The 26,207-nt window shown below is 40.2% G+C and overlaps 1 protein-coding gene across 2 annotated transcripts; it reads right to left on the minus strand.

The window, feature by feature from the left end:
- Positions 1 to 579: 579 nt before the first annotated feature.
- On the minus strand, positions 580 to 26,099 carry LOC110054587 (transportin-3-like). Of its 2 annotated transcripts, none has more exons than XM_089296329.1 (31): positions 25,917 to 26,099; positions 24,481 to 24,570; positions 23,824 to 23,865; positions 21,539 to 21,607; positions 21,034 to 21,107; positions 17,203 to 17,266; positions 16,217 to 16,309; positions 15,447 to 15,494; positions 14,750 to 14,845; positions 14,240 to 14,314; positions 13,472 to 13,572; positions 12,819 to 12,894; positions 12,676 to 12,738; positions 12,170 to 12,316; positions 10,391 to 10,498; positions 9,752 to 9,849; positions 8,774 to 8,910; positions 7,063 to 7,193; positions 6,559 to 6,619; positions 6,316 to 6,407; positions 5,983 to 6,053; positions 5,825 to 5,885; positions 5,647 to 5,717; positions 5,221 to 5,290; positions 4,998 to 5,114; positions 4,360 to 4,454; positions 3,520 to 3,682; positions 2,859 to 2,934; positions 2,690 to 2,781; positions 2,073 to 2,185; positions 580 to 1,523 (listed from the first exon to the last, which is right to left on the minus strand). In XM_089296329.1, the coding sequence occupies exons 1-31, from the start codon at positions 26,028 to 26,030 to the stop codon at positions 1,463 to 1,465; spliced, it is 2,769 nt and encodes a 922-aa protein (XP_089152455.1). In that variant the 5' UTR covers positions 26,031 to 26,099; the 3' UTR covers positions 580 to 1,462. The 2 variants fall into 2 exon arrangements, with proteins under 2 accessions (XP_089152455.1, XP_089152451.1); XM_089296325.1 differs by having other exon boundaries at positions 3,529 to 3,682; positions 25,917 to 26,097.
- Positions 26,100 to 26,207: the final 108 nt, after the last annotated feature.

The raw sequence follows: 26,207 nt of genomic DNA on the forward strand, positions 1-26,207 counted from the left end.
TTCCAACTTTAAGTTCTTGGTAGTTCTTGTATTAGGAAGGGTTTTTTTCAAGCCTCTGGGCTTGAGAAACATGCAAACGCCGAGCGAGGCTGAACCATAAAAACTTGTCAAGGACTGAAAGCAACAAACACAGACACAGTAAGAGGTTGCTAATAAGCGCCTTGTGGAAAATAAGTATATTGCTTGGTCCTTGGGAAAATTGCTTAGTCTCGGGGAAACTAAAAAGTTTGCATGGAAAAAGTCCTTTTAAGAAGGCCCCGTTTTCTTGATGGACTCCTTACAGGTCAGCAGATTAAGAATTGTAGGCTTATGGAAGCGAGAAGGCACTTTTTCTGTTAACAGAATACTTTCTGGTGATTTTACACTACAAACGAATTAATAAAATAAGGTTAATGCATCAAAAAGCAAATAGCCCAGGGCTTACGGCCGCAATTTTACGATATACTCCTCTTGAGTAGTACAACATTCACTATGATAACCTTCGCGATACAACACTTTCTTAAGCTTGTGTCAAGAGAATCTCGCCGAACCTGCCGAATAAAGCTGGACCTCGGTGACCCTATTGTTAGAAGATTCGGATAGATTTCTACAATTTATTGCTCCATTTTCTCGTAAGATTTAGATTTATCGAACAGTCAAGACAGTGTCTTACACATATTCACACACCTCTGACGAAGTTCTTCAAAAATACTCAGCCACGCAGTTAGAAATGTGATGAAAACCTCTCTCTCGTGTTTCAAAAATTACTTTTCCTCACTAATTACTATTGGTCATATGTTAGTATTGCAACGAAAGAGTACACTTAAATTACTCTTTAAAATCTCCTGAATGGTCTATGTTGGAGGGGGAAGAGTTCAGGATTAAAGCCGAAAAAAAACTGTTAGATTACATTAAGATACACCTGTTATTATATAAATTCCAGTTTACTAAAAGATAACTTATTTAAGAAGCTACGTTAAGACAATACAATCCAAATGTCAACAGACAAAAAAAAAAACTGATTCTGTTGCGTTTAGATAGTAAAAGATGCGTGGCAACCTTATCATAAAAGCCAGATCCATCAGTTTTGGTCATCTGTCAAGTCTAGTGGATGTTCCTATTCGTTCTTTACTACATCTCTCTTCCTTGGCAAGTAACAGAACGCGACAAATATTAAAATCCAAATAAAGTTCCGCTTCTTTGCTTCAAAGAAGCAATGTGCTCAGATTCCTCCCGAGCATTTAAAATAATTATACAACTGCTATTCAGTTCTGTCCTTCTGAAATCGTGCTTCTCTCTCAATTTTTGCACAATCTTGACATGTTCCTCGACACTTCTTGCTTTTGAACGTGACTGGTTCCCAGGCCCTGTGCTGGGCGCTAATCGCTGACGGTCTTTGACTGACTCTGTCCCAGCACTGTGACGTCACTATGCACAACGTTCCCATTGCGTGGCTGTCCTTGTTACATCGACTCGTCTTGTCTCATCTGAACAGGCGAGAAAAGCGCTTGGATGCTTTCCAAACAGCATCTTGATTTGGAGAACTAAAAACGAACAATACACAGTGAGGTTTGTACAGATTTTTTGACAAAATTACTCATTTTCGTGTGAGATTCTTGGCCTCAGTTAGAACCTTTTCCACTTTATCGTTGAAAAGCTACTACGCTACACAATAAGCCTCTTCCAAGTTATCTTCTGCCTGTTTAAAAACTAGTCTTCGTGCAAAACCTTGAAATGGGTTTCATTTGCATGAAAATGAACCCGTAGTCGGAACACATTTCCATTTGACCGGTGTCGCACGAAGACTCGTTTCAGCACAGAGGCAAAAGGTAACTCGGAAATGGCCCATTGGTTTGAAAAACTCACGCCACCTTTTTTTTTATCCAATCAGAAGTAAAACCAAAACCAATCTTGCCACGGTTGTACACGTTTTGCCGCGCTTGGGGCCAGATTTATCTATTTATTTCGAGTTTTGATTGGTTCATTGCATTGTCTGTCTGCTTTGTGATTGGCAAGATGAATACTTTGGTTTTGGTTCACGACACCCAATTGAAAGCTGCTCTTTACCTGATCCACAATAAAAGGCTACTCACCCTATCAAAGCGTTATGAAACTCTTGAAGTTGTTGAGGAGTAGCTATCACACTGCCAGGGACAGATTGGGTTTGAATATTCTGGAGTGAAACTTGCACCCACTTGGACGTCTCCTGTGTGTTACATGAACAAAGATATATATTATACCGCTGACTAGCCTAAATTGAAACAGTCAAGGATCGGTTAAGCCCATAATTTACGCTTTAAGGTTTGGGATTTTAAGCTAACACGATTTTGCGCGGGGGAAAAAGATTTCCACCAGGGGTACGCGCATAGGAAGAGTGATTAAGGTAACATAGCTACTACAGGACAGCTAACAGTCGGGGAACGAAAACTAGATGAGAATGAATTTGGTTGAGCCAACGGGTTTCCACGTCACCGAAGTTGCTAAGCAACGTGGCGTAAGTGACCGTGCTTTGTTTTAATTGGATGATAAGAAAGAAAAGGCACTAGCTTGCCTGATTGGTAACCGCAATATAAAAAGAAAGCGAATTAAACATGCAAAAAACATTCACAGAAAACTGGCGCTGGATGCTGTGAAGTTGGTTTTAAAACAAATATACCAACACAATGGGGCACTCTCAAGACGACACTCTAAAGTTAAAAAGAAGTCTTACCTCTCGACAGAATGTAAGGAATTCCCACAGAACTTCAGCTACATCCAACACCATGTAAGATGGCAGGGCACCAGCGCACGCCTGAATCAGACCTGGAAATACACATATCAAAATGACACTGACGAACTGCTAACAACAGCGAAATGACAAAACGCCAAACAGCCTTTACCTGTGATAATGTTTTGGCCGTGAACAGCAAGAATCTTCTGCACTAAGGTAAGCCTCTCTTGAAAATCATTCTGCGACTAAAAAGGCAAAGCAAAGATGAATGACAGGGCATCTCCTATCAGCATTTAAAGGTGAAAGAATCAAACGCCAGCTTGCACTTCTGGGGACTGGGGAAGACTACAACTTTGTTAAAATGAAGACAAGGCCGACATTGTTAGCTCACTCCAACCGGCCCAATAATCGTTCCGTCCGTGGGGAAAACGTGATTCGTAGATAACCAGAACGAATTTGGGCTCCATCGCCAGGGCTAGTTAGTCCCAACACCGCCGGTTGCTTTCCCCTTCCCTTTACGTCACTCGCTCAGACACATTACCCGACGGTTTTCGCGTCACCCAGATGCGTTTCGTGGCGTTTTAATTGGTTTATGGGGTAGCCTGTGTCCTCTGTGACTGGCCAAAGCGATCATTTTGGTATCGGTTTGGGTCACACAATTTAAAACCTCTCTGTCTAATATCATGGGAAATATTTGCTTTCGAAACCATCGGCAAAGACAGAAGTGCATAACACGACCACTGAACCAAACAGCAAGGAAATATTCCAGACCATGATCAAGACTATTCAAGAGAGGGTTAAGCTACGGAAACATGTCCATTACTGCATACCAGTTTCACCTTCTCTGAAGCACAGTTAATAAGACTTTTAAGAAACTTCATCACGGACAAGTTGGCGTCTCTGTGTTCGAGAGTACTGGCAACTACAGCACAGTGGATAGCAGGGACAGCAACTTCACACTTGAGAAATGCCAAAGGACATTTCTGAAGGCATCTAAGTAGAAACAAACGCAAAATACATGAAGATTAAAAGCTAGAATTATACGTTTAAGGAGCTCAGTCACAGTATTTTGAGTTATTTTGGCCACATACAAAATTACCTTCAAACCGAAGGAAACCTGAAAGTAGGAGATTACTAAGATAGAAAAACACCAAAAGGGATAATAATAAACAATAAAGGAACAAGGATTATCATGGATAGAGAAAATTGACACGGATTACAAACGACGAACTTGAAAAATTTAGGCCAACTTTTCAAAATGCGCAAGCCGCGACGTAGCTCCTTCAACAGCTGGAATTCGTTGGGATTATAAGGTCTGTATAATGGTGGCCGCAACTAAGATAGGTATTAGCTTTAGTCTAACGTGCAAAAATTAAGGTACAGTAAGCTTGAACTATCAGAGGAAATTTTGTTGCGTCCTGCAGTCTTTCTCGTTGCGAGGCCGGCTAGCTGGACTTCTGTGTGATTTTCTTTCATATATATCTTTCATATAGACATGTGATTCCGATTGCCCGGATGATAACGACAACAGAGTCGCGCAAAGAACACTGGTTTGAGGTGGTCCTTTAAACCGATTAGAAACCATTACATATTAAAGACTGGGTTTATCAAGGCGCTTCGTGCATTTTAATACGTACACACAAAAACAGACAAACGACTTTTTGCCTTACCTGCCACATAACCTAAATAAATCATCTATAGTGTCAGGATGTTCAATCATTCCTTTTTCTCGACTCAAAAGTTGAAATGCCGGCCCACAGAAAGCCTGAAATATCGCAGACAAACGTATGTTTAGATGAAATTTAAATCTATTTCGAATTTGCCAACACCTCCACGCACTGTAAGAAAACCACAACAATATGGACACAAAACAAACAACATAAAACTCCATCTTAAGAGATGCTTTATTATTATCGGTGTACTGTTTCCGTCCGGAATGTTCTGTTACATATGAAGATAACCGTAGTTCGGCAAATGCTATAGAATGCTAGGCGGCCATTATCGGTGATCCCGCACAAGAGGCAGTAACTGCATAAGAAAAGAGCTCAGGTTTCCAAGAGAGAGATTGCATTGGTTGGGAACACCGAACTCATGTCAAGACAAGAACTACCGAACGTACACTCACGAACACGGTGACAGATGTTACGTCAGCATGACTTAATCAGATTACGTCATGTTACTTAGCAACATCACTGAAAGCTCCACGACTTAGACAATTCTACATGGCGGGAGTTCAACTAACTCTTGCTAATTGCACTCTCTCAAGTTCCTCTGACCTGAATAAACAGATTCATCTTCAGAAACATACCATTGTCATGCCAATAAGTCCGGGAACACATCCAGATTCGTCACCATACTCATCAACTAATATACTGCCCAGGTACAGGAAACACGAGTGGGGATTGGTACCGTATACACCCACCATCTGGTTAAAAACAAAAGTTAATTACAGTTACCATCTAACTCTTCCTTGGAAGATGAGAAATACTTGATACGAATTTGAGATAAACTCGGCAACTATTTCACTTTACCTGTGATACCAAAGGCGAGAGTAAGTTTATGGCTGATTTGCCGAGGCAGCGAATTGCAAATCTAATACACCTGAAAACATATGAAAACCAAAGAGCAAATATAACAGTGAGAGACGTATAACAAAAATAATTTATTTCGTAACAAATGACTGCAGGCCAGATTGTTCAAAGAGGGGATATCCTAACCAGTAGACTATACTGAGGGAACTTCAATAACCAATCCATGTTATGTGTGGGGTAATTCTTGACTCGGCCACTGTAAGTGGTGATTTAATCTTTGAGCAAACTGGGCAAGACCAAATAAAAGGCCCAAAAACAATTACAACGCCAATGATAAACACAATAACAACAACAACAACATACAGCATTAACAAAAACAAATATCAACAAGTTCTAAGCGAGTAAAAAGGTTCTTTCGTTAATTACCTGCAACATCTCTCAATGATCTTAAGGTCAGCCCGATATTTGTCACAGATACTAGACAGTATTGGCCACACCTACAACAACAACAACAACAACAAAAGTAGAACTGACTTAACTCAGTGAAACCAGCTACAGCAGCTGTTTCATTCCACCTTGATTTATAGAATCCAGAATTCCTTACCTCCTCCACAACTACCAGAGCTGGATGTACCTTTCCATTGTCTACTTTGGGATTAATATATCTGCAACAGAGCGAAAATTTAATTGATTCCCTAGTTGTTGGCTTTGTATATTCATGATTAGTAACTCGTATAAAGCCGCAGAGTCACGCGTGCTCACCTAAATGTAGCTGCTAGTCTGTCTAGCCAAAGGGTAGGGTCTGGATACGAGTTCACAGGTGCTGATAGAATCTTGTAAACAAAAAAATTAAAATTAAAACACAAGAATGCTGTCAACAAAGTGTCATAAAGAATTTGCTAGTCCAAGTTTGTCTAAGTAAACGGAGGTCTGTATTAGCGTACTCAGTCCCAGTACCCCACTCGACTCCAAGTGATTACGCAGCTCTACCGTCTTTTTCAAATGGTTTTGGTTTCAACATCATTGGACCAAAACATCTGATTACATACGGTTATCGATAGAAGCGAGTTTTGTGAATAGTTACGGCAGACTAACCTGTTTAAGAGACGTTATGTGAATCCTACATATAGAATGTAAGCCTTCGGAAAGTTTGTCATTGTGAATTCCTTCCAGAACCTTACACACCCCTGTAACGAAACAGAACACAAAGTAGCAAAATTAATCTCTAGGATATGGCCAGTGAGCGCATCGTCACCTGACATTATCAATCTTTAATTACAGTTAAAGCTGCAGCAAAAAGCTGGGCTTGTATCTTCTAGTTAAGATCAAACAGCTCACCTTTGAGGAGTCCAATATAAGAATCATGAGAGATAGATAGTGAATCAGCTGCAATCACCACCTACGATAAAGTGAAGGTCAAGATCCATTGAGACTAACTTAAGCAGAAGCTGGAAAGTAGAAAATTAACTCCAACTAATTTGGAGCGCTTGAAATATCAACCCAAATATTTCCTTCCGAGTCCTAGCTCGAGAAAGGAAGGGGGGGGGGGGGGGGGGAGAAGGAGGAGGCATGACAAGGTAATGAAAAATTCTTTGACCTCAGTGGGATTTCATTTGAACCCAAAAATCACGTGTTTGCTGTCTTAAGACCGTGGTACACGAAGTTTCTGTCTTTCTTGTGTTACTTAAGATCTCATCCTTGGAATCTTTTTTGAAAAGTCTGAGAATTTCACAAGTTTGCTCTTTCAACAAGCAAGCTACCATGAATCCCAAAAGTTGGTAAATACACGTTAATACAAAGAACTGAAGTTCACGGATCAGTTAAAGGCAGTTTTTTTTTTACCTGAGCTAATACGTCAAAATACTTTGTCATCTGTGTAAAGCATGACATGCAAAGGCTTTCTATGGCTGAGGCTGAAACTGACGACAGTTTAGGATCTTGAATACTAGACAGCAAATATTGTAGGACAGGATCTGTGAAAGAAAAATATAGCATAAAAGAAAATGTTTCGATTCTTTAGTATTTTTTGGACCACGATTGTTATTGAAACAGATAATTAATATTGAACCAAGCCTGCAAATAATTTTTGTCTATAGGCAGGTCATTTGTCAGGACAAGGACCAGTTTTGACCTGACAAAAAGCCAGTCTGGTCGGACAAAAAAAATTGTTTGTCGCTAGAAATTAAAAAGAGACATTTGAGACATTTGGGTATTTTAGTGTGGACTCTTCGCCAAAATATTGGTTGTAAATTCGAAAAGCTTATAAGTCAACTGAGTGTAAAATCGCTACTAACACCAGTAAGGGGACCTTTACATTACGTCTAGTATTATTTTACCTGTTGAAAATTGACAAATTTACAAACGTTTATACCCCTAGTCACACAAGCGTTTCCAACGTAACAAGTTTCCCACGACGTCTAGGGACTGAACGGGAAAAGCGAGGAAACAATCTCCCGCGTGAACATTCAGAGACTTGAAAATTGGCTGAAATGAATTCTTCGACTTTTTCTGAAGGCAAGTTTCCTCTGGATGTTTTTGGGGTCAATTGAATAAAAAATTTGCGTAATTATTTAAAATGTGGAATTGGAGGTGGTCGTGACTATAAAGCGTGACTAATCTGTACATTCACGCTTTTCACAAAAACATTTCTGTGGTATGGAAACTATATTTCAACCACACTGACAGACGTAAAAAAAACTATAAGAGTTAAAAATTAAACTGATTTTTGATCATACGGACTAGAAACATATTTAGTCACGTTTTAGAGGTTTTAAAGTTTTTGAAAGCGATTGCATTCAGATAAACGAAACGTGAGTATCTGGGCCTTGTATTCAATTTCCACACTATTATAATCGGGTCAATGTATTACGACTGAAAATTAATTCCACAACACTTGGTAGCAACAAACAACGAGTAATTACATAAGACCTCAGTTTTTAGTAGTTTTTCAGATGAACGTAATTCAGACTAAATGGGACTTCACGATCTTTCACAACGCCACCGCAAAATGCGTAAATTAACTTGCAGGGATAGTGGCGCTGATGTGATGTGTTTACAATTCGACATAACATTTGAGACGGCGCGTGATAAAGTTCTCAGAATTGGAATAAAACAAAACCGATAACAAAGATTTTTGCGTAGTATTGTGTGGCAGTATAACAAAATAACTTGTCTCATATTCGGCCACAAATTTCCAGTTAAAATATTTTTCATTTTAGCAGAAATGCCCGGTCAGAGTGTCCGACCAGGCTAAGCTTTAACCTGTCAAAACCTCAAATTTACCGGACAATTGTCCTATGACCGACTGTTATTTGCAGACTTGTTGAACTATAGGGTGCTGTTAGTTCATCTTTGACAACAAGTAATATCCTTAGCTTGCCAGTACAGAGATTAAATGGTTATAAATACTAGTTAGAGAAGAACAGAGAGACACCAAAATGACTTTTCCACGAGTTCCCTAAAACTAGAGTGGGGCAAAAAAAATTAACACACCGTTCTGTGAAATTAAGAGCCAAAAACAAATCAAACCACACCATGTATAGGGCACACGTACCAAGATAGTCTGGATGCTTTTCTATCCACTCTGCTAGTTCACCCACAACTTTAATGTTGGTATGTCTAACAGCAACATGGCAGCTTGATGGTAAATTTAAAACCACTGGCAGGACATGGCCAACTATTTCAAAATCCCTACAGGAAACGATGACAATAAGATGCAAAAGGCGTAGTAATCGTGAGAGGTTGAGTATCAGTTAGATGATGGAACAACTCTACGGTACAGATAACAGGAATTCTGCGTTGGAAATCGAGTAGATTTAGTAATGATCGCTATCTACAAAAAAGTCGAGGAGGGAAACTAACCCTCCATCCCAAAGCCCAAAATGTCAATTAAAAATAAATTGTTGTAAATGATTGCAATGCATGACAGTTTACGACTTATTCTTCTCCTACTTTATGCACTGATGAAGTGCTGTTGTTCAAACTGTTAGCCTGCAAACAGGATCACCTTTGAGTCCCACGCGCGAGCGGCAAAGTGCGAGTATCCGGCGGGAGGAATCTGGTGCGGGAGAAGCGTGTGCTCCTTCAAACGAGAGCCTGTTCGCAGGCTATCAAAATGTGAGCCTCGCATGCTCGCTATAACGGTTACAGTAAAGACACTCTATCCATGAACACCTGACTTTGCACACGTTGTTTTGGTCAAAAAAGACTGAAGGCTATTCAGATAATGTACAAGATTAGTATCTTAACAGTGTAGAAACGCTAAATACTCTTTTGAATACGAAGAGCCCTCATTCCATAGACACTAACGCAATGTAAAAAAATGTCAAATGTTCAGGACCCCAGTGCCCTAACTGTAATTTAGCTTTATCGACTTCAAGTTGACGAATTGCCTAGTTCGCCTACGGCTTGGTTCGTCTCTGAAAGCAGTGAGTTATGACGACATGATCTCGTTATTATCAGTTAAAAAAACCCCTGATAACCGTACGAGCAGCAATTCATGAATTAAGCAAGTCCATTTGAATCATCTTACAGTGGTACATTCCTAGCAACTGTTGACATCACAAACAAAATGGCCTCTGTTGCTTCCCAAGGTATTGTGTTTCCTTGCTGAACAATGCTGTTGTACATCTAGGAAAAGAAAATCGAACCTGTCAACAACTTTTCATCGAAAATTTTAGATATTTCCAGGTGGTAAAAATTCTAGAATTTATGTTCGATGATGAAACTGAATAAACAAAATAAAATTTAAAATCTTCAAAGTACACTATGCAGGTTTACCATTTCGTACCTTGCACTTGATGTTCTCTTACACGTATGTCTGCCACACAAGAACGACTTATTTACTAATACTACAGTAACAGCAATTTTATTCTCCAATCACACAATCGGAGTGATTACTGTTCACTATACAAATTATTACCGAAAAAAAACATTATCTTTTGGCAAGGAAACAGAAAATGGTCCTGTTCTTGAGAAATGTCTTGTCCATTTTGTAAGCTTTTAAGTTAACGAGACACAATTTCGAGTCTTCTCTTTTGCTGTCCGCTTCTTTCTAATAGATGTGTTATTTTTGTCTCGTTGTTTCGAGGTTAGTAATGCAGAACACACACATGTATATAATGATCACATAACACACTATTTTGGACCCGCTTTCTCCTAGTTTTCTTACCTGGCTGAAACAATTTCCTGATCCTACAATAAACACACAATCCTTGATAAGATCTGCTACCCTGAGACGAAACTCCCCAAATTCATCACTGTCATCTGGGATTCCTTGCTATAAAATGAAACACACTGTTGTTCAACTCACCAGGTGGGTAAAGTTTTAAAACACTTCCATGCAGAAAGACTATTTGACAAGCCAAAAAACAGGAAAGCTATATATATACAAAATGAACTGAAATGAGGTCAGTTACAAAACAGACTGACGGCCAATATTCTCTTAGCATGGTTTGAAGCACGCTTGGTTAAGGGACCGTTCATTTTTTATCAGGTAGGGGGGGGGCTGGTGGGATTTGGGGGGGGGGGCATGCGAAAAAAAATGGCTTTCGAGGGGGGGCCATCCCAAAAAAATAAGGGAAAAAGGGGGGGGTCACGTGAAATATTTTAGTAAAACTTTAAAATGGCATAATGTTTGAATATCAAAAAAATTGCTATAGAATAAACATAGAAGGCAGGATACAAATTTATTACAAACTTTCCTTCTGCTTTAAAAAAACGTTTGGCGACAAAAAGCATTTGTAGCTACTGAAAAGAAGTATTTAACACTGTTATTTTCGAATGCAACTTTCACTGGCACTCATCTTCATCTTCGCTGTCGTTGAGTTCTTCGTCGCGGCTTGTGCTGCTGTGGGAGTCTCTTTCACTGATGCTGCAAGAAGCAGCAATGCTTTCCGTCAGAGTGTACTCTTCAGGGTACATGAAGGTGTAAACATAATCTCTGACTTCCTGCTCAAGGTTGGTGGTGATTCTGCTTCTTGCAGCATTGGTGAAATAATTCCCTTCCAAGAGCTGTGCGATGTATGGCCCATCTCTTCTAAATAACGACGTGGCAACATCCTCAACTTTAATATACTCTTCCGGGACGGCCGTTCTAGGAGGGTACACAAGGCATTGTGGAAGATCATTTCCTAGCGGGTTTCCAACACACATTCCATAAACTCGTTGGACGTTGTTTTCAGTCCGCTTCCTCTTTCTTTCATTTGACTTTCTGCGGTTTTCTTTTTTCCTTCTCCTTTTGTTGATGTGCTGTTTGAGTATGCCCTTGAATACGCTGTTATAATTGCTCTTATTTTCTAGTGCTTCCATGTCCTGCGTGACCTTCGTCAACTTAGCCTCTATACATTTGATCTGTTTTACATTAAAACTGTCGGCATTCATCAATTCAGATGAGGGAGATGCCAATGAGAGGCCAAATGCCACAAGCTCAGGGCGAGCCATAACTAGGAGATCCGAAATTGACTTCTCTTTCTTTTGATTTGTTTTTCAAAAAACAGCTCTCTGTAGTATAGGGATTGTAAATATTGTCTTCACAGTGAGCACAAAACGTGAAGTAGGGGGATAAAAGAGAAATATTAAAAAAGTTGAAATCTAAATATTGTTTGTTCAATTTTTTTGGGGGGGGGGCGTCATCCCAAAAAATGACCGCTATAAGGGGGGGGGCACGTGAAAAAATTGGTAAGCTGAGGGGGGGGTCATGCGATTTTTAAATGGTGCTTCCCAAATCCCACCAGCCCCCCCTCCCTCATAAAAAATGAACGATCCCTAGTAAGACATTTTTGATCGGACTTTATGATTGAAAAAGACCTGTGAAAACTCCATCTAAGCCAATAAGAAAGTCGAGATCGAGTTTAGTTATTAACCCTTATGCAGGTAATAAAATTCTTTTATATACAGTAGCAGAGTAGTAAGTAAATTTAACATAGGTTTAACACAGGAGGATACGTACAGCATCAGTTTCTAGTCGGCAGTGGACACACAGTGCTTCAAACAGGCTTTCAAAATACGGTCTGAAAAGGGCTGTCTTGGCTTCGTCTTCACCCTTGAATAACGCCTCCGACAGTCGATACCAAAAGTTGAATGTAACCTCTGCAACCTGACATGAATACAAATAAGTAAGAACACAATCTAAGAATGCTACAAAGCCTGACTCAAGTTGTTTGCATGCAAGATTTCCTGCATTGCCTTGATGATTATTCAGAGTTTTGAGGGAACTGAGGAGTCTGATTGCACAATTCATGTTGCATCTGATACACCTACTTAAAGCCCTCACAGGCAGCTATCAACCTTTGATTCTGGGGTCTCTGTTAGTCTGTACATAGCAGATAACTACAAACTAAGCAGCATGACTGACTGTTTAAGGGTGCTGGATTTGAAATCTGGAGGTAAATAAAGTTAAAAAAAACTGAGCAAAAAATAAAGTTAAAAAACTAAGAAGGTTACAGTAAATCATACCTCATATTGATAGTGTTTCACACAAGCCAGTATAATACTGAGTGTTCTTAAGTCTCCAAGATCCTACAAAAAGGTAAACAAAGCAGCATAATTCAGTGTAAAGACTTTTATCACAGAACTTGGGTAATGCATTGATCTCTTACCCTTCCAGGAGACTCTACAATAACAGGTAAAAATGACTCTCCCATTTCAGTGAAAACTCTGCACAAGTTAAGAGCTCTGTAAAAGGAAATAAAGGAAATATCAAGCTTAATCTTGATAAAATAATATTTACACCAAAATATTACCAATTGGGTAAAGCAAACAACAAGTTGTAATGACAGGAAGTTGTTGTGATATCCAGAATAATCAAATCAAAGGTTAACTGGAAAGGCATCTGTGGTCCAGTGGCAATCAATACCTCGATCAATCTGCGATTGACATCTTGATTGACACTCAATCAACACGCGATCAACATCTCCATTGACACTCAATCAACAGCCGGTCGATAGTTGGCCGAGTGTCAACCAACTCATATCACTATGCATCAATCGAAAATTAGTTAACTCTGCACTGACTGTCAGCCGTGATGTCGATGGGATGTTGATTGAGTGTCAACTGAGCTGCCGATTGAGTGTTGACTGAGTATCAACTGAGTGTCGATCAAGGTTCAATCGGGGTTATCAATCAAGGGTATCAATCGACACTTGACCATGGATGTCTTAAGTACATGTACACATGATCCAGTTAAATTACATGTACATTCAGAGTTCTCAACATAAAAGAGAATTACACATTGCCTCACTGAGCCATTTACCTGTCAAAGTCCTCACTTTGTACAGCTTTCTCATAAGCAGGTGGTAACTCCATGACAAATTTAAAGAGTCCTTCAGCTAACTGCCGCTGTTTGTCAAGGTTCTAGATAAAAAGACAGAAATTGTGACACATACAAACAAACAAACACACAAACAAGCAAACAAACAAACAAATAGGTTCCAGTTCATTAGTATGAAGGAATTATTAGTATAACAATGGTTTTAGTAAACACCCTGTAAGAAAGTGCCTGTACTTAGGTTCTGTTTCTGTAACTCTTCTTCAGCATCATTAACTACATGTATCACCTCATGAAAATCTCATGCTTATACAATCATGTATTGGTAAATGGAATGAGAGTTTGGGAGATGAGGAAACACTTCCCTGTGGCCCTACCTAAGCTAAACTAGTCTGCTCTAACTTGGAACATTATAAAATAATCTATTCTTATGGTCAAGTAAGTTCCAGGGACATGGTGCACGTACACAACTTGCATATGTTGTGGTTCAAATCTGTTTCTTATTTGGCATTTTACAAATGGCCTTGATATCTCCTTGTATTTTCACTTATTTTAACCACAAATGATTGATAGACCTCAGTTTGAGAGCTCAGAAAACTGGATACAATGAAGTGATCAATTTAGTAAAGTTAATTTATTGTCTGTGAAATTAAAACTGAGAAAAGGCCAACCACAACACCACCCAGCTTCACTTCATCAACTGAAAGAGGAAATTAAACCATATTGATTTAAAATAAAAAACTCAACACCCACCTCAGATGTATAAAGTGAGTTGCAAACAAAGTCTGCAGCTACTTCATGTAACATATCACTGGAATCTGCCTCATGCTGAAAAGAAGGGACAAAGGCACAGATTATCATGAGTAGCTGAAGTACATGTCTATGCTAGGATTTATATTTGAAATTCTCCAGAGACCAATGTCTGGCATATGGTACAAACAGACACTACAAAATGTCCTGAGCATGTCAGTGTCTCTGTTCATCAATGGAGCTATGGACTGAAAAACTCTAATTAAAAAAAAAAATGTATTATTAAATTATTAAAACATTTAGTCACGATTCGAGGGTTTTAATCAAAGCTAGAAACTGGTAAATTGATCAGCTGTGAGAATGATTTCTCCTTCCTGGTTTGACCATTGGGCAGAACATTTTTCTTATTAAGAAGTTCAGTTCAATTTAAAGTTTTGCCTGCTTGTGAAAACCTGTTCCCTTCCTGCTGTAAACGTTAATGAAACCCCTAACGATGACCGTTATTGAACTCACCAGTGTACTGAATGTTGACTTGAGCAGATCACTCTGTACAAATTCAGCTGGTGGAAATGCACTTAACGTCACCCAACTACCAGCACAACGAAACATCTGGAAAACAATCATTGCGGAAGTTTTAAAATATGCAAAAATAATTGATGGCTCTGTCACCTACGTGTAATATGAACGAACTGAAATGGTTAACTTCGTTTTAATTTCAAATCAGATGTCTGGGAAAAACTTGCTCCGTCAGTTCTCTTATAAAGCCCATTATCAAAACTATTATTATCTGATTTGAAATTAAGACAAAGAAGTTTATAACCATTTCAGTTCATTCATATTACACGTAGGTGGCAGAACCATCAATTAGTTTTGGCTTACATATTGCTCATATAATGATCCACTCTGTAAGATACTGAACACTCTGACAAAATTGTTGAGAGCTTCCTTAATCAATTACTTTGCAGGCCACTTTCTCTGCTAGTCAACAAAGTAAATGAAAAAGTTACAAAATTGTTGCTTGCCTGACAAGCTTAAAAGGTTTGAAAATCTATATTTACATGTAATAGCCAACTGGAAGAAATGCAACTCTACTCTAGCACAATGCAAATCTAATATTTTAAAATTAAAATAATTGCTTTTTCACAGCAAGAGACAAAAATTGGGTTAAGATATGGAACATAACAAAATTAATGATAGAAACTTTACCCACCCTGACTTTCACATTTGAATCATTTGGAAACTGGCTCACACATGCTGTCTGTAGTAAGCACAATGCTACTGTTAGTACTAAAAACAAATGCATATTCACTGACATTTATATTTCAGAATATTTACTATTATTAATGCTTTTTAAATATAATTTTCAGGTCTTCATAACAAACGTGCTAGACCAGGGAAGTTTGAGATTAGTGCAGTACTTGTAGAGAATGATCTATATGGCAAAACTCTGCTGCACACAACTCTTGTGATGTGCACTGCTCATGTCATGCAAGCAGCACATACAGTACTGTACAATGTTCACATGATGGAATAACACCCGAGGCTACATATATCACGATAGCATGTCAAAACTTTTTCAAACCTCTAAAATGTTCTGTGTCGTACAAAATGGTCACAAGCAGGTTGTAGGCGTGACTAACGAGAAATAACTTGTGTCACACTTGTCGTAAGCTTGTCACATGTGGCAAAGTTGTATTGTCCAAATTGCATGAGAGATACAGTTGGAACCCCTAATTCAAACTCGGCTATTTTGAATTCCCCATTATTTCAAACTCAAAACCACTTCCCTTGGATTTGCCCTTCACTCATTTACTATCGGTTATTCCAAAATCCCACTATTTCACACCACTTTTTGTTTCCTCTGAGAGTTGGAAACAGCAACATTCAACTGTACTTATTTCATTGACAATTCCCATGTTTTTTAATCATTGCACCAAAATTCTACACACTGCTACACTCAATGAACACAAGAATACTTACAAGGAGACTGAGAACTGTAGCAGCTGAGGCACGGAGTTCATGTATAACTTCATCTCTCCTATTTGCTCCTACTCTAAGGTGGTGACTTCCAACCTATCACGACATCACAACATCAATATGTCAGCATCAGTTTGTTATACATGTATATATATATATTAGCAACACATTTTTTAAGGGTGCATGAAGGGACCCAGGCAAGGAAGCAATTCTAATTCATGCAGTGGGTCTCAAATAGATAATAATCTTGTCCATGCGCTCACACATGAAAATAAACACGAGATCTAATGAAAAATGTGTCACCTAGCAAGTACAACGTTAATGGTCTAAAGAAAAGTGATTACTCCTACCATGCAAATGAAAAAGCTAGGACTATGACCACAGGGGGTCAACAGTCATGAGGTGCAAAGGCCTTCTTTTTAAGTTTGAAATATGGGAGCTAAGGACTTGTTTGGGTTAGAAATTTTGCAGTGACCTTTTTTGGGTAGACGATTTTGGGTCACGTAGTAGCTCTGGCAAGGTCTCACCCTTTGAGAGAATACAACAAACAACAGAAACAGTTGCCCCTTGCTCCAAGAGAACAATAGCTGCTACACTATGACAACAAATAGAATATCACTTCTGAGATTTTGGTAAGGACTTTTTTGGGCTCTCTTTCACTTTTTTGTCAAAAAATTACATCAGTTACTAATGTGACTCCTTCATATATTTTTTTTTCTCCTCTCTTTCAAAGAATGACTGCAGTCTGCCTAAAGTTTGAGACAGATCGTGGTGAATAAACTGACTGTAGATGCAAACCCCTGTCTGGAACTCTCTTGATGGCTTGTTCTTGATTGGTTTTAATGCAGAGGAAAAGGGACATTTTCCTGTTCAACAATTTTATATCAGATTTTAAATAATGCCTTTTTGGCCCCTAATTTCCTATTAAAACTAAACCACAAGGTAATATAACATAACATTAAACCAATCAACTAGAGTCAGAGTTTTACCTCCTCAGGAAGAACTGTTAAAATCTCCAGTAGGACAGGTAGTCTCTCTACTGTTGTGCCAAATCTAAAATAACCAATTGAAAAGAATACATAAGGTAAAAGGTAAAGTCTGTATACAAGCCAAGTGGCCTATCAGGCTGGTGCTTATCTCAGTTTGGGCAGTGTGAAGCAACTAGGAGTAATTTCACTAGGTTTCTTAGTTTCATACGTTTCATGGTTTCATGGTTTCAAGGTTTCAGGGGTTTCAGGATTTTCAAGGTTTCAGGGTTTTCAGGGGTATCAGGGGTATCAGGGTATCAGGGTATCAGGGGTATCAGGGTATCAGGGGTATCAGAGGTATCAGGGGTAAAGTCTGTATATAAACCAAGTGGCCCATCAGGCTGGTGCTTATCTCAGTTTGAGCAGTGTGAAGCAACTAGGAGTAATTTTACTGGGTTTTTTTGTTTCATACGTTTCATGGTTTCATAGTTTCAAGAGTTCAGGGGTTTCAGGATTTTCAGGATTTTCAGGGTTTTCAGGGTTTTCAGGGGTATCGGGGTATCAGGGGTATCAGGGGTATCAGGGTATCAGGGTATCAGGGGTATCAGGGGTATCAGGGGTATCAGGGGTATCAGGGGTATCAGGGGTATCAGGGGTATCAGTGGAATCTGGGAATCAGGGTATCAGGGTTATCAGGGGTATCAGGGGTACCCCATGGAATCTGGGAATCAGGGTATCAGGGGTGTTAGGGGTATCAGGGGTATCAGGGATATCAGGGTATCAGGGGTATCAGGGGTATCAGGGTATCAAGGAATCAGGCAATCAGGGGTATCAGGGTATCAGGGTATCACAGTTATCAGGGTTATCAGGGTATCAGGGGTATCAAGGTATCAGGGTATCAGGGGTATCGGGGTATCAGTGGAATCTGGGAATCAAGGTATCAGGGTTATCAGGGGTATCAGGGGTACCCGTGGAATCCGGGAATCAGGGTATCAGGGGTGTTAGGGGTGTCAGGGGTATCAGGGGTATCAGGGATATCAGGGTATCAGGGGTATCAGGGGTATCAGGGGTATCAGGGGTATCAGGGGTATCAGGGGTATCAGGGGTATCAGGGGTATCAGGGGTATCAGGGGTATCAGGGGTATCAGGGGTATCAGGGGTATCAGGGGTATCAGGGGTATCAGGGGTATCAGTGGAATCTGGGAATCAGGGTATCAGGGTTATCAGGGGTATCAGGGGTACCCCATGGAATCTGGGAATCAGGGTATCAGGGGTGTTAGGGGTATCAGGGGTATCAGGGATATCAGGGTATCAGGGGTATCAGGGGTATCAGGGTATCAAGGAATCAGGCAATCAGGGGTATCAGGGTATCAGGGTATCACGGTTATCAGGGTTATCAGGGTATCAGGGGTATCAAGGTATCAGGGTATCAGGGGTATCGGGGTATCAGTGGAATCTGGGAATCAAGGTATCAGGGTTATCAGGGGTATCAGGGGTACCCGTGGAATCCGGGAATCAGGGTATCAGGGGTGTTAGGGGTGTCAGGGGTATCAGGGGTATCAGGGATATCAGGGATATCAGGGGTATCAGGGGTATCAGGGTATCAAGGAATCAGGCAATCAGGGTTATCAGGGTATCAGGGGTATCAAGGTATCAGGGTTATCAGGGTATCAGGGGTATCAGGGGTATCAGGGGTATCAGGGGTATCAGGGGTATCAGGGGTATCAGGGGTATCAGGGGTATCAGGGGTATCAGGGGTATCAGGGGTATCAGGGGTATCAGGGGTATCAGGGGTATCAGGGGAATCATGGTGTCAGGGTATCGAGGGTATCAGGGGTATTAGGGTATCAGTGGTATCGGGGTATCGCGGTATTGGGGTATCAGGGGTATCAGGGGTGTCTGGGTATATCAGGGGTATCAGGGGTTCAGATTTTCAGGGTTTGAGGGGTTTCAGGGATTTCATGGGTACAGGGGTTTTTCTGGGTTTCAGGGGTTCAGTGTTTCAGGGATTTCAGGATTAAGTTTCAAGGTTTCAAGGGGTTTCAGGAGTTCAGGGATTTCAGAATTTCAGAGGTTGAACAGGATTATTTTCCAAGGTTTCAGGGGTTTCAGGATTAATTTTCAGGGGTTTCAGGGGTTTCAGGGGTTCCAGGGGTTTCAGGGGTTTCAGGGGTTTCAGGGGTTTCAGGGTTTCAGAGTTTCAGGGGTTTCAGGGGTTTCAGGGGTTTCAGGGTTTCAGAGTTTCAGGGGTTTCAGGGGTTTCAGGGTTTCAGGGGTTTCAGGGTTTCAGGGGTTTCAGGGTCTCAGGGTTTCAGGGTTTCAGGGTTTCAGGGTCTCAGGGGTTTCAGGGGTTTCAGGGGTTTCAGGGGTTTCAGGGTTTCAGGGTTTCAGGGTTTCAGGGTTTCAGGGTTTCAGGGTTTCAGGGTTTCAGGGTTTCAGGGTTTCAGGGTTTCAGGGTTTCAGGGTTTCAGGGTTTCAGGGTTTCAGGGTTTCAGGGTTTCAGGGTTTCAGGGTTTCAGGGTTTCAGGGTTTCAGGGTTTCAGGGTTTCAGGGGTTTCAGGGTTTCAGGGTTTCAGGGGTTTCAGGGGTCTCAGGGTTTCAGGGTTTCAGGGGTTTCAGGGGTTTCAGGGGTTTCAGGGGTTTCAGGGTTTCAGGGGTTTCAGGGGTTTCAGGGTTTCAGGGTTTTAGGGGTTTCAGGGTTTCAGGGGTCTCAGGGGTCTCAGGGGTTCAGGGGTTTCAGGGGTTTCAGGGGTCTCGGGGTCTCGGGGTCTCGGGGTCTCGGGGTCTCGGGGTTTCGGGGTTTCGGGGTTTCCGTGTTTCAGGGGTCTCAGGGTTTCAGGGGTTTTCAAGGGTTTCAGGGTTTCAGGGTTTCAGGGGTTTCAGGGGGTTCAGGGTTTCAGGGGTTTCAGGGGTTTCAAGGGTTTCAGGGGTTTCAGGGGTTTCAGGGTTTCGGGGTTTCGGGGGTTTCAGGGTTTCAGGGTTTCAGGGGTTCAGGGTTTCAGGGGTTGCGGGGTTTCAGGGTTTCAGGGGTTTCAGGGGTTTCAAGGTTTCAGGGGTTTCAGGGGTTTCAGGGGTTTCAGGGGTTCAGGGGTCTCAGGGGTCTCAGGGGTCTCAGGGGTCTCAGGGGTCTCAGGGGTCTCAGGGGTCTCAGGGGTCTCAGGGGTCTCAGGGTTTCAGGGTTTCAGGGTTTCAGGGTTTCAGTGGTCTCAGGGGTCTCAGGAGTTTCAGGGGTTTCGGGGGTTTCAGGGGTCTCAGGAGTTTCAGGGGTTTCAGGGGTTTCAAGGGTTTCAGGGGTTTCAGGGGTCTCAGGGGTCTCAGTGGTCTCAGGGGTTTCAGGGGGTTCAGGGGTGTCAGGGGTTTCATAGGTTTGTTTTAGTTTCATAGGTTTTTTGATGGTTTCGTAGGTTTCCTGGTTTCATAAGTTTCATGGTTTCTTAGGTTTCAAGGTTTCATAGGTTTTATTGTTTCAATGGTTTCATAGTTGATAGGTTTCCTAGTTTCCTTAGTTTAATAGGTTTCATGGTTTTGTAGGTTTCTTAGTTTCATAGATTTCATACTTTCATGATTTCCTAGGTTTCATAGTTTCACAGGTTTCATGGTTTCATGGTTTCTGGGCTTGGGGTTTGGGATGCGGGTTTTTTCCATCTCTCCCTAGTGGGTATGGTAGTCCAATGCAGGGTTACCACCTCCTCCCTTCCCCCCCTCCCCCCCCCCCCCCTATGTACCAGCATTACCCATTTACACTCCTGGCTGGTGAGAGGTATTGTGAGAGTAATCAAAAGTGTCATGACCATGAATCATTTAGTTTATATATGTTATGTTCTGTACATGTACATAAAATACTGACAATACCTCTGAGAGAGATCATTGACAACCTCCTTCCATTGCGGCATTTGAACAGCAAGATCAGCAAGAGTCAGACACAACTGTTGAGAAGAAAGTGCTTGCTATTCAGAACTTTTACTTTTTGATTCACTTACTGTATTTATACCATGCCATAGAAAATACAGCCAATCAGAATACAGGAAAGCTGTTGTATATTCTATAGCATTACACCTAACCTTCCCATCATGCGCCGCGCGCATGGCGCATTGATTGTGTTGGCCACTGTATTTTCTATGCCTTGGTATAAAATAGCTATGCAATGTTCTTCGTAGTAGGTGAGTGTGTACACCAAGCAAATACAAGTGAGTTGGGAAGAAAGGTCTACTTCCAGCTATTGTAGCAGGAACTGGGAGTTCAATGCTACACAGGTAGATCCCCTAATTTCAAACAGATTTAATGTTCAAAGTTAAAGGCAATGAAAAACCACAACTAGGAGATTACTATCTAAGAAAGAGGTGCAAATGTTGCTTACCTGAGTAACAATTGCATGAGAGACACCATGAAGAGTAAAGAGATGATCCAGAAGTGAAACTTTTAAGGACTGCAAGAATAATCAGTGATAAAATATTCATAAACGAGAGTTCATTACACCTAACACCTACGTAATTTATACTGTGAACTATAAAGAAATTCCAGTGTGAGCGAGAAGAACCCCTGTTAGCTCAGCAGGTAAGTATTTAGCAGTCAGTGTATATGTTATGGTTCAAGTTTATCCTTGGTACATACTAGTTATACAACGTTTTTGAGTGGTATACCATAGAATACGCCACGAGTGACTTGAATATTCTAGATATACACACGACCTTTAAGGCGAGTGCATTTATCAAGATAATACAAGTGTCAAGTGGGATAGCACGAGAGAGTGTTCGATAACTATTTTATACCATGCCATAGAAAATACAGTGGCCGACACAGTCAGTGGGATGTAGGCGTGGTGCATGATGAGAAGGTTCCAGGGTGTAATACCATTAATATACAATGGCTTTCCTGTATTCTTATTGGCTGTATTTTTTATGGCATGGCATAAAATTTGATATTTTCCTTTGTCTGGTGAAAACTAATACATGTATATGTATAATGCATATGACACAAAGGAAAATATCAAATTGTACCAAGGGGAATATTGAATTACAACATAATTATAAAAAGTACTTCTCTTATGCCTACTTAAGAGAAAAGCATTACTGTACCAATTTCATTTTAAAACAAATAATTAACACTGATGTAATAACCTGTACAGATCATTGTATCCAATTAAAGTTAAATATTCATTTGATTAAAATAGAAATACCAAAACCCAGCGTATACTCAATAAGTTGAAAAACTACTGAACAGCATGCAAAATACAATCAAGACTTTGTATGTTCATTGGGTTGATTTAAATTATAACAATTCTTGTTACACGTTCTGAAATTTAAAGCTGCAATGAATATACATGAAGCCATGTGACAATGCAGAGCTCACTTTGCTGAATAACACTGTGAGATACGGTCAAAAGCTTTTGCATTGTATTATTGCTTTAAATTTCAGACCCTGTGTCAGACAAGAATTGTTATTACTTAGTTTGCAAAGAAAATACTTCCAATTATTTCTGACTAATTTTCTTGTTTCTCTCATTGCTCTCCTATTTCCCAGCTTCTCTCATTGTATCGAATAGATGTATGGGTTATTGACCAAGTGTGAGGTCAAGATGGCTGGATATTGCCCAAGTTCTTTTTTTGCGTGTTTATGACTGAGGTATGGAGTCGAGGTCCATAAACTCGTAAAAAAAGAACGAGGCCAATATCCAGCCATCTTGACTAAACAAGCTTGGTCAATAAAGGATTTATTACATGACTTTCGCGGAAATTTTTATTGCGGGACACGGCAGGTAGTCCTGAGTGGGCAAGATAGCTCCATCTTGCCTGCTCGGGTAGCCAATCACAGCGCAGGATTTGATTCATCTTGGCTGCTCACAGAGCTAGCCATATAATAAAGCTGCTTAACCCATTGACTCCCATGCCACCCGTAACTGCCCGTGATGAGCCTTGGCCTTTGTTCCACTTCTGACGTCATCAGCTTTGACCAAAATTGGCATCATCTATACTCAACTTCTGCAGGAGAAAAAGATCTTTCCAATGATACCCAGATCAGAGTGATCAGCTCAATGGAGCCTGAAATATGCACGGAAATGCTCAGAAATTTGAGTGAAAAACTCAGAACAAAATTTCCTGGCACTACACGTGGCTACTCCAGGGTAAAAATTGCCTGTCACAATGATGCTTTCTCAGACTTTTTTTAACTGGAAGCAAGCCCAGTAGAAGGTCAATCACTGCATCAAAAAGATAAGAAAAGGAGAAAAAGGAAAGGTGAAAAAAAAAAATGAAAAAAAATGAAAAGCCCAAAGACTTAGGTCACTTTCTCTAAATTTTGATTTCTGCGCATGCCTGAGCAAACATGTCGTAAAAAGTGATGCTAGTGGAAAGAAAAGCATGCTGTCATGTTGCAAATGCCTTTTTGAGTAGATTGGAGCTAATTTGGCCCATATTCAGCCTCAAAATCTCCAAAATGTCCAAAAAATGCATTTTTGGCAAAACGTTCTGGGAATCAATGGGTTAATGTTTTTGTTGTTGTTGTTGTTGCTCTCTTAGAATTATATATCTGTGCTGATAAATAATCACTACTTAGCTCTAAAAAAGAATAGTATTGACTAATATTCCTTTAATCTCAAAATGGTTATGTATGGTAGACATTTTGATAATGTACACTATGTCTTACCTGGTACTGTGCAGGTTGCAGTTCATGAAAGTAGTATTGAACCTATGCATAAGCATAAAAAATTGATATATCGCTGACATTGTCACTAAATCTACAAGAATATTAAAATATGCCTGTCTGAACTATGATAATTCATCAGTTTTTGTCACTTTCTGCTCTTTTACTGGCAGATGCACAATGGTCTTCATTGATGGTTACTACACCAGTTGTAGTTACCTAATCAACTCTAAATCTTTTAGCACCTAATAAGAATTAATTGTTAATGATAGAATCCTGATTGTCATAGGCAACCCTTTTCATGGGTGAAGTTTGCAGGGGGTTTTTCAACACTAAGCACATGGCACATTGACCTCAAGAGAATACATATTGCATTGGCTGCTTTCAATATCTCAACAAACATGTTTGGTTTTTACAGAACATAATCTGTAAGTTAAACAATATTATAGTCGTATAAGTTACAATCCTTTCCAGGTGTACTCACTAATCTGCTGTATTCCTAAGTGAAATCCAAATAAAAATCCTCATTATGATATGTGCAGGGGGAGGGGGGAGGGGGGCGTCAAATGAGTTACTGCTGTTGTTAAGACCTCACATATAATTAATGAAAATAAAATGAATGTTGACCACTGCTAAAAAGTTTTTTGGAGTATTACATACCTTTGTGCGCATAGTCTGCGCAGCAAAATAACTTGTTTCTACATTGATGTTTAGTCTCAAAAGCTGGTCAGCTATTTCCCAGGCATAAACCTAAAGAGATAAAGAAATCATGTGGAAAACTACTGCATGTACAGCAATTACTGTAGTGCCACCATAGTCATGCAGAATATTGTACCTGCGATGGAGCAATCTGACTGGTTGATTTTGGTTACCAGCCTCATGAGCTAACTTAATTGTGTATGAAACTACTAATGGCAAGATACAAGTATATGGCGGTCAAAAGTAAGAAATAGTTGTTTAGTTAATACTGTCTAGGCTCAGATAAACTGCAAGGAGTCAAATTAACACTGCATCCGTTGGGACAAGTTTGAAATAAACCTTGTGTGAGGGGTGAAGAAGGGGGAGGAGAGGAGTGGAGGGAGAGCATTTAATCAAGAGAGTTTTCTATGCTTACTGACCACATTAAATCATGCAACATTTTGTGGAGAATTGCTACTTTATCTAGATAGAAAGATAGATAGATAATCTTAAACGGTTAAAAATTTGTCAGCTAAAACTACTAATAACTAATAGTAAAAAATAATTAAATAAAAAAAAGCTGCTTTCCATGAATGACATGCCTTATATACAGTTGTATCTCTTTTAAGTAGGCGTTTTAACTGCCTCAGGGACTCTGCTTCCCTTAAATCACAAGGGAGACTGTTCCAAAGAATGGCGCCACTCTAGCTAAAGCTGTTTTCATAATAGTTTGTGTGTGGCAATGGAACATTAAGTTTATTCTCAGAGTCCCTTAGATTATATGCGGTTTCTCACCTCTTGAATTTAGCTAACCCATACAAAGACTTATAAACATCGTAGATCTTTCTTAAAACAATACATTCATGCATATGAAAATGATCAACTTGAAAGAAAAAGCTCTCAAGAATAGACACACAAATTGAAATGGGACGACTAACAACAAAGTTACATGAGTATGGATGCCATCCAGGTGTGCATACAGCTGTACAACTGCCACTGGAAACTGGCAGCATTGCCTACTCTTTATATTTCTTTCTTTCAAGATATTTCACAGTAAGTCTCCTGTTACGCTTGACAACTACGAGTTCTACGTGTTTCCTAGCTTACCAAGCATACTTCACTTGAGAAATATGAAAAAAAGTTATTGGGGGCTAGATTTTGTTACTGGCTTGAAGTGAGGGAGATTCGCATGTAATACACGCATTATTCGAGATTTTTCATCACTAAACTTCATTGAATTACATGTACCTTCGACTCATACAGAATAACTATTAACTTTAGAATTAGGAATAAAAGAAAAATGCCAAGGCAGTTAAGTCTTGAAAAAAGTCCATCTGGAAACTACCCACTGTATTTCAACATTCAGTCCGTCGCGTCCCTTCTTGTAAACCTAAGAAGAGTAAGGTTGCGATACATACCGAACGCTGAAGTTCTTGAAGCCACTGTGAAGCCTTCTCTTTTCCACCTGGATCGGAGTCATTGTACAAGGCGCTAATTACAGCCCTGACTTGATCTACTGATGGTCGATTCATGGTGGTCAAGTCGAATACAACTTCTAAACTCACGAGTTCCTGCCTCACGTCGCCGCCATTTTCGAGAGTTCCGTGCATTCTAAAGAGACTAGGGACTAGTGTATTCCGCGGTAAATGATTACAGCGGGTAAAATGACGCCATGTAAGACATGTTGACGCTTTTTATTCAACTCGATG

Source organism: Orbicella faveolata, unplaced genomic scaffold (genome assembly GCF_042242905.1).
Source record: "Orbicella faveolata isolate gen_17 unplaced genomic scaffold, um_ofav_v1 contig_1, whole genome shotgun sequence".
NCBI classification, from domain to species: domain Eukaryota; kingdom Metazoa; phylum Cnidaria; class Anthozoa; order Scleractinia; family Merulinidae; genus Orbicella; species Orbicella faveolata.

Excerpts from the sequence above, each read along its gene's own strand:
- LOC110054587 (XM_089296329.1), bottom strand. The coding sequence starts at position 26,030 with ATGAATCGACCATCAGTAGATCAAGTCAGGGCTGTAATTAGCGCCTTG. Across the intron at positions 21,608-23,823 it reads TGCAACCTGCACAGTACCAG|TCCTTAAAAGTTTCACTTCT; the intron begins GTAAGACATAGT and ends TTATTCTTGCAG. Across the intron at positions 21,108-21,538 it reads CTCATGCAATTGTTACTCAG|TTGTGTCTGACTCTTGCTGA; the intron begins GTAAGCAACATT and ends TCTTCTCAACAG.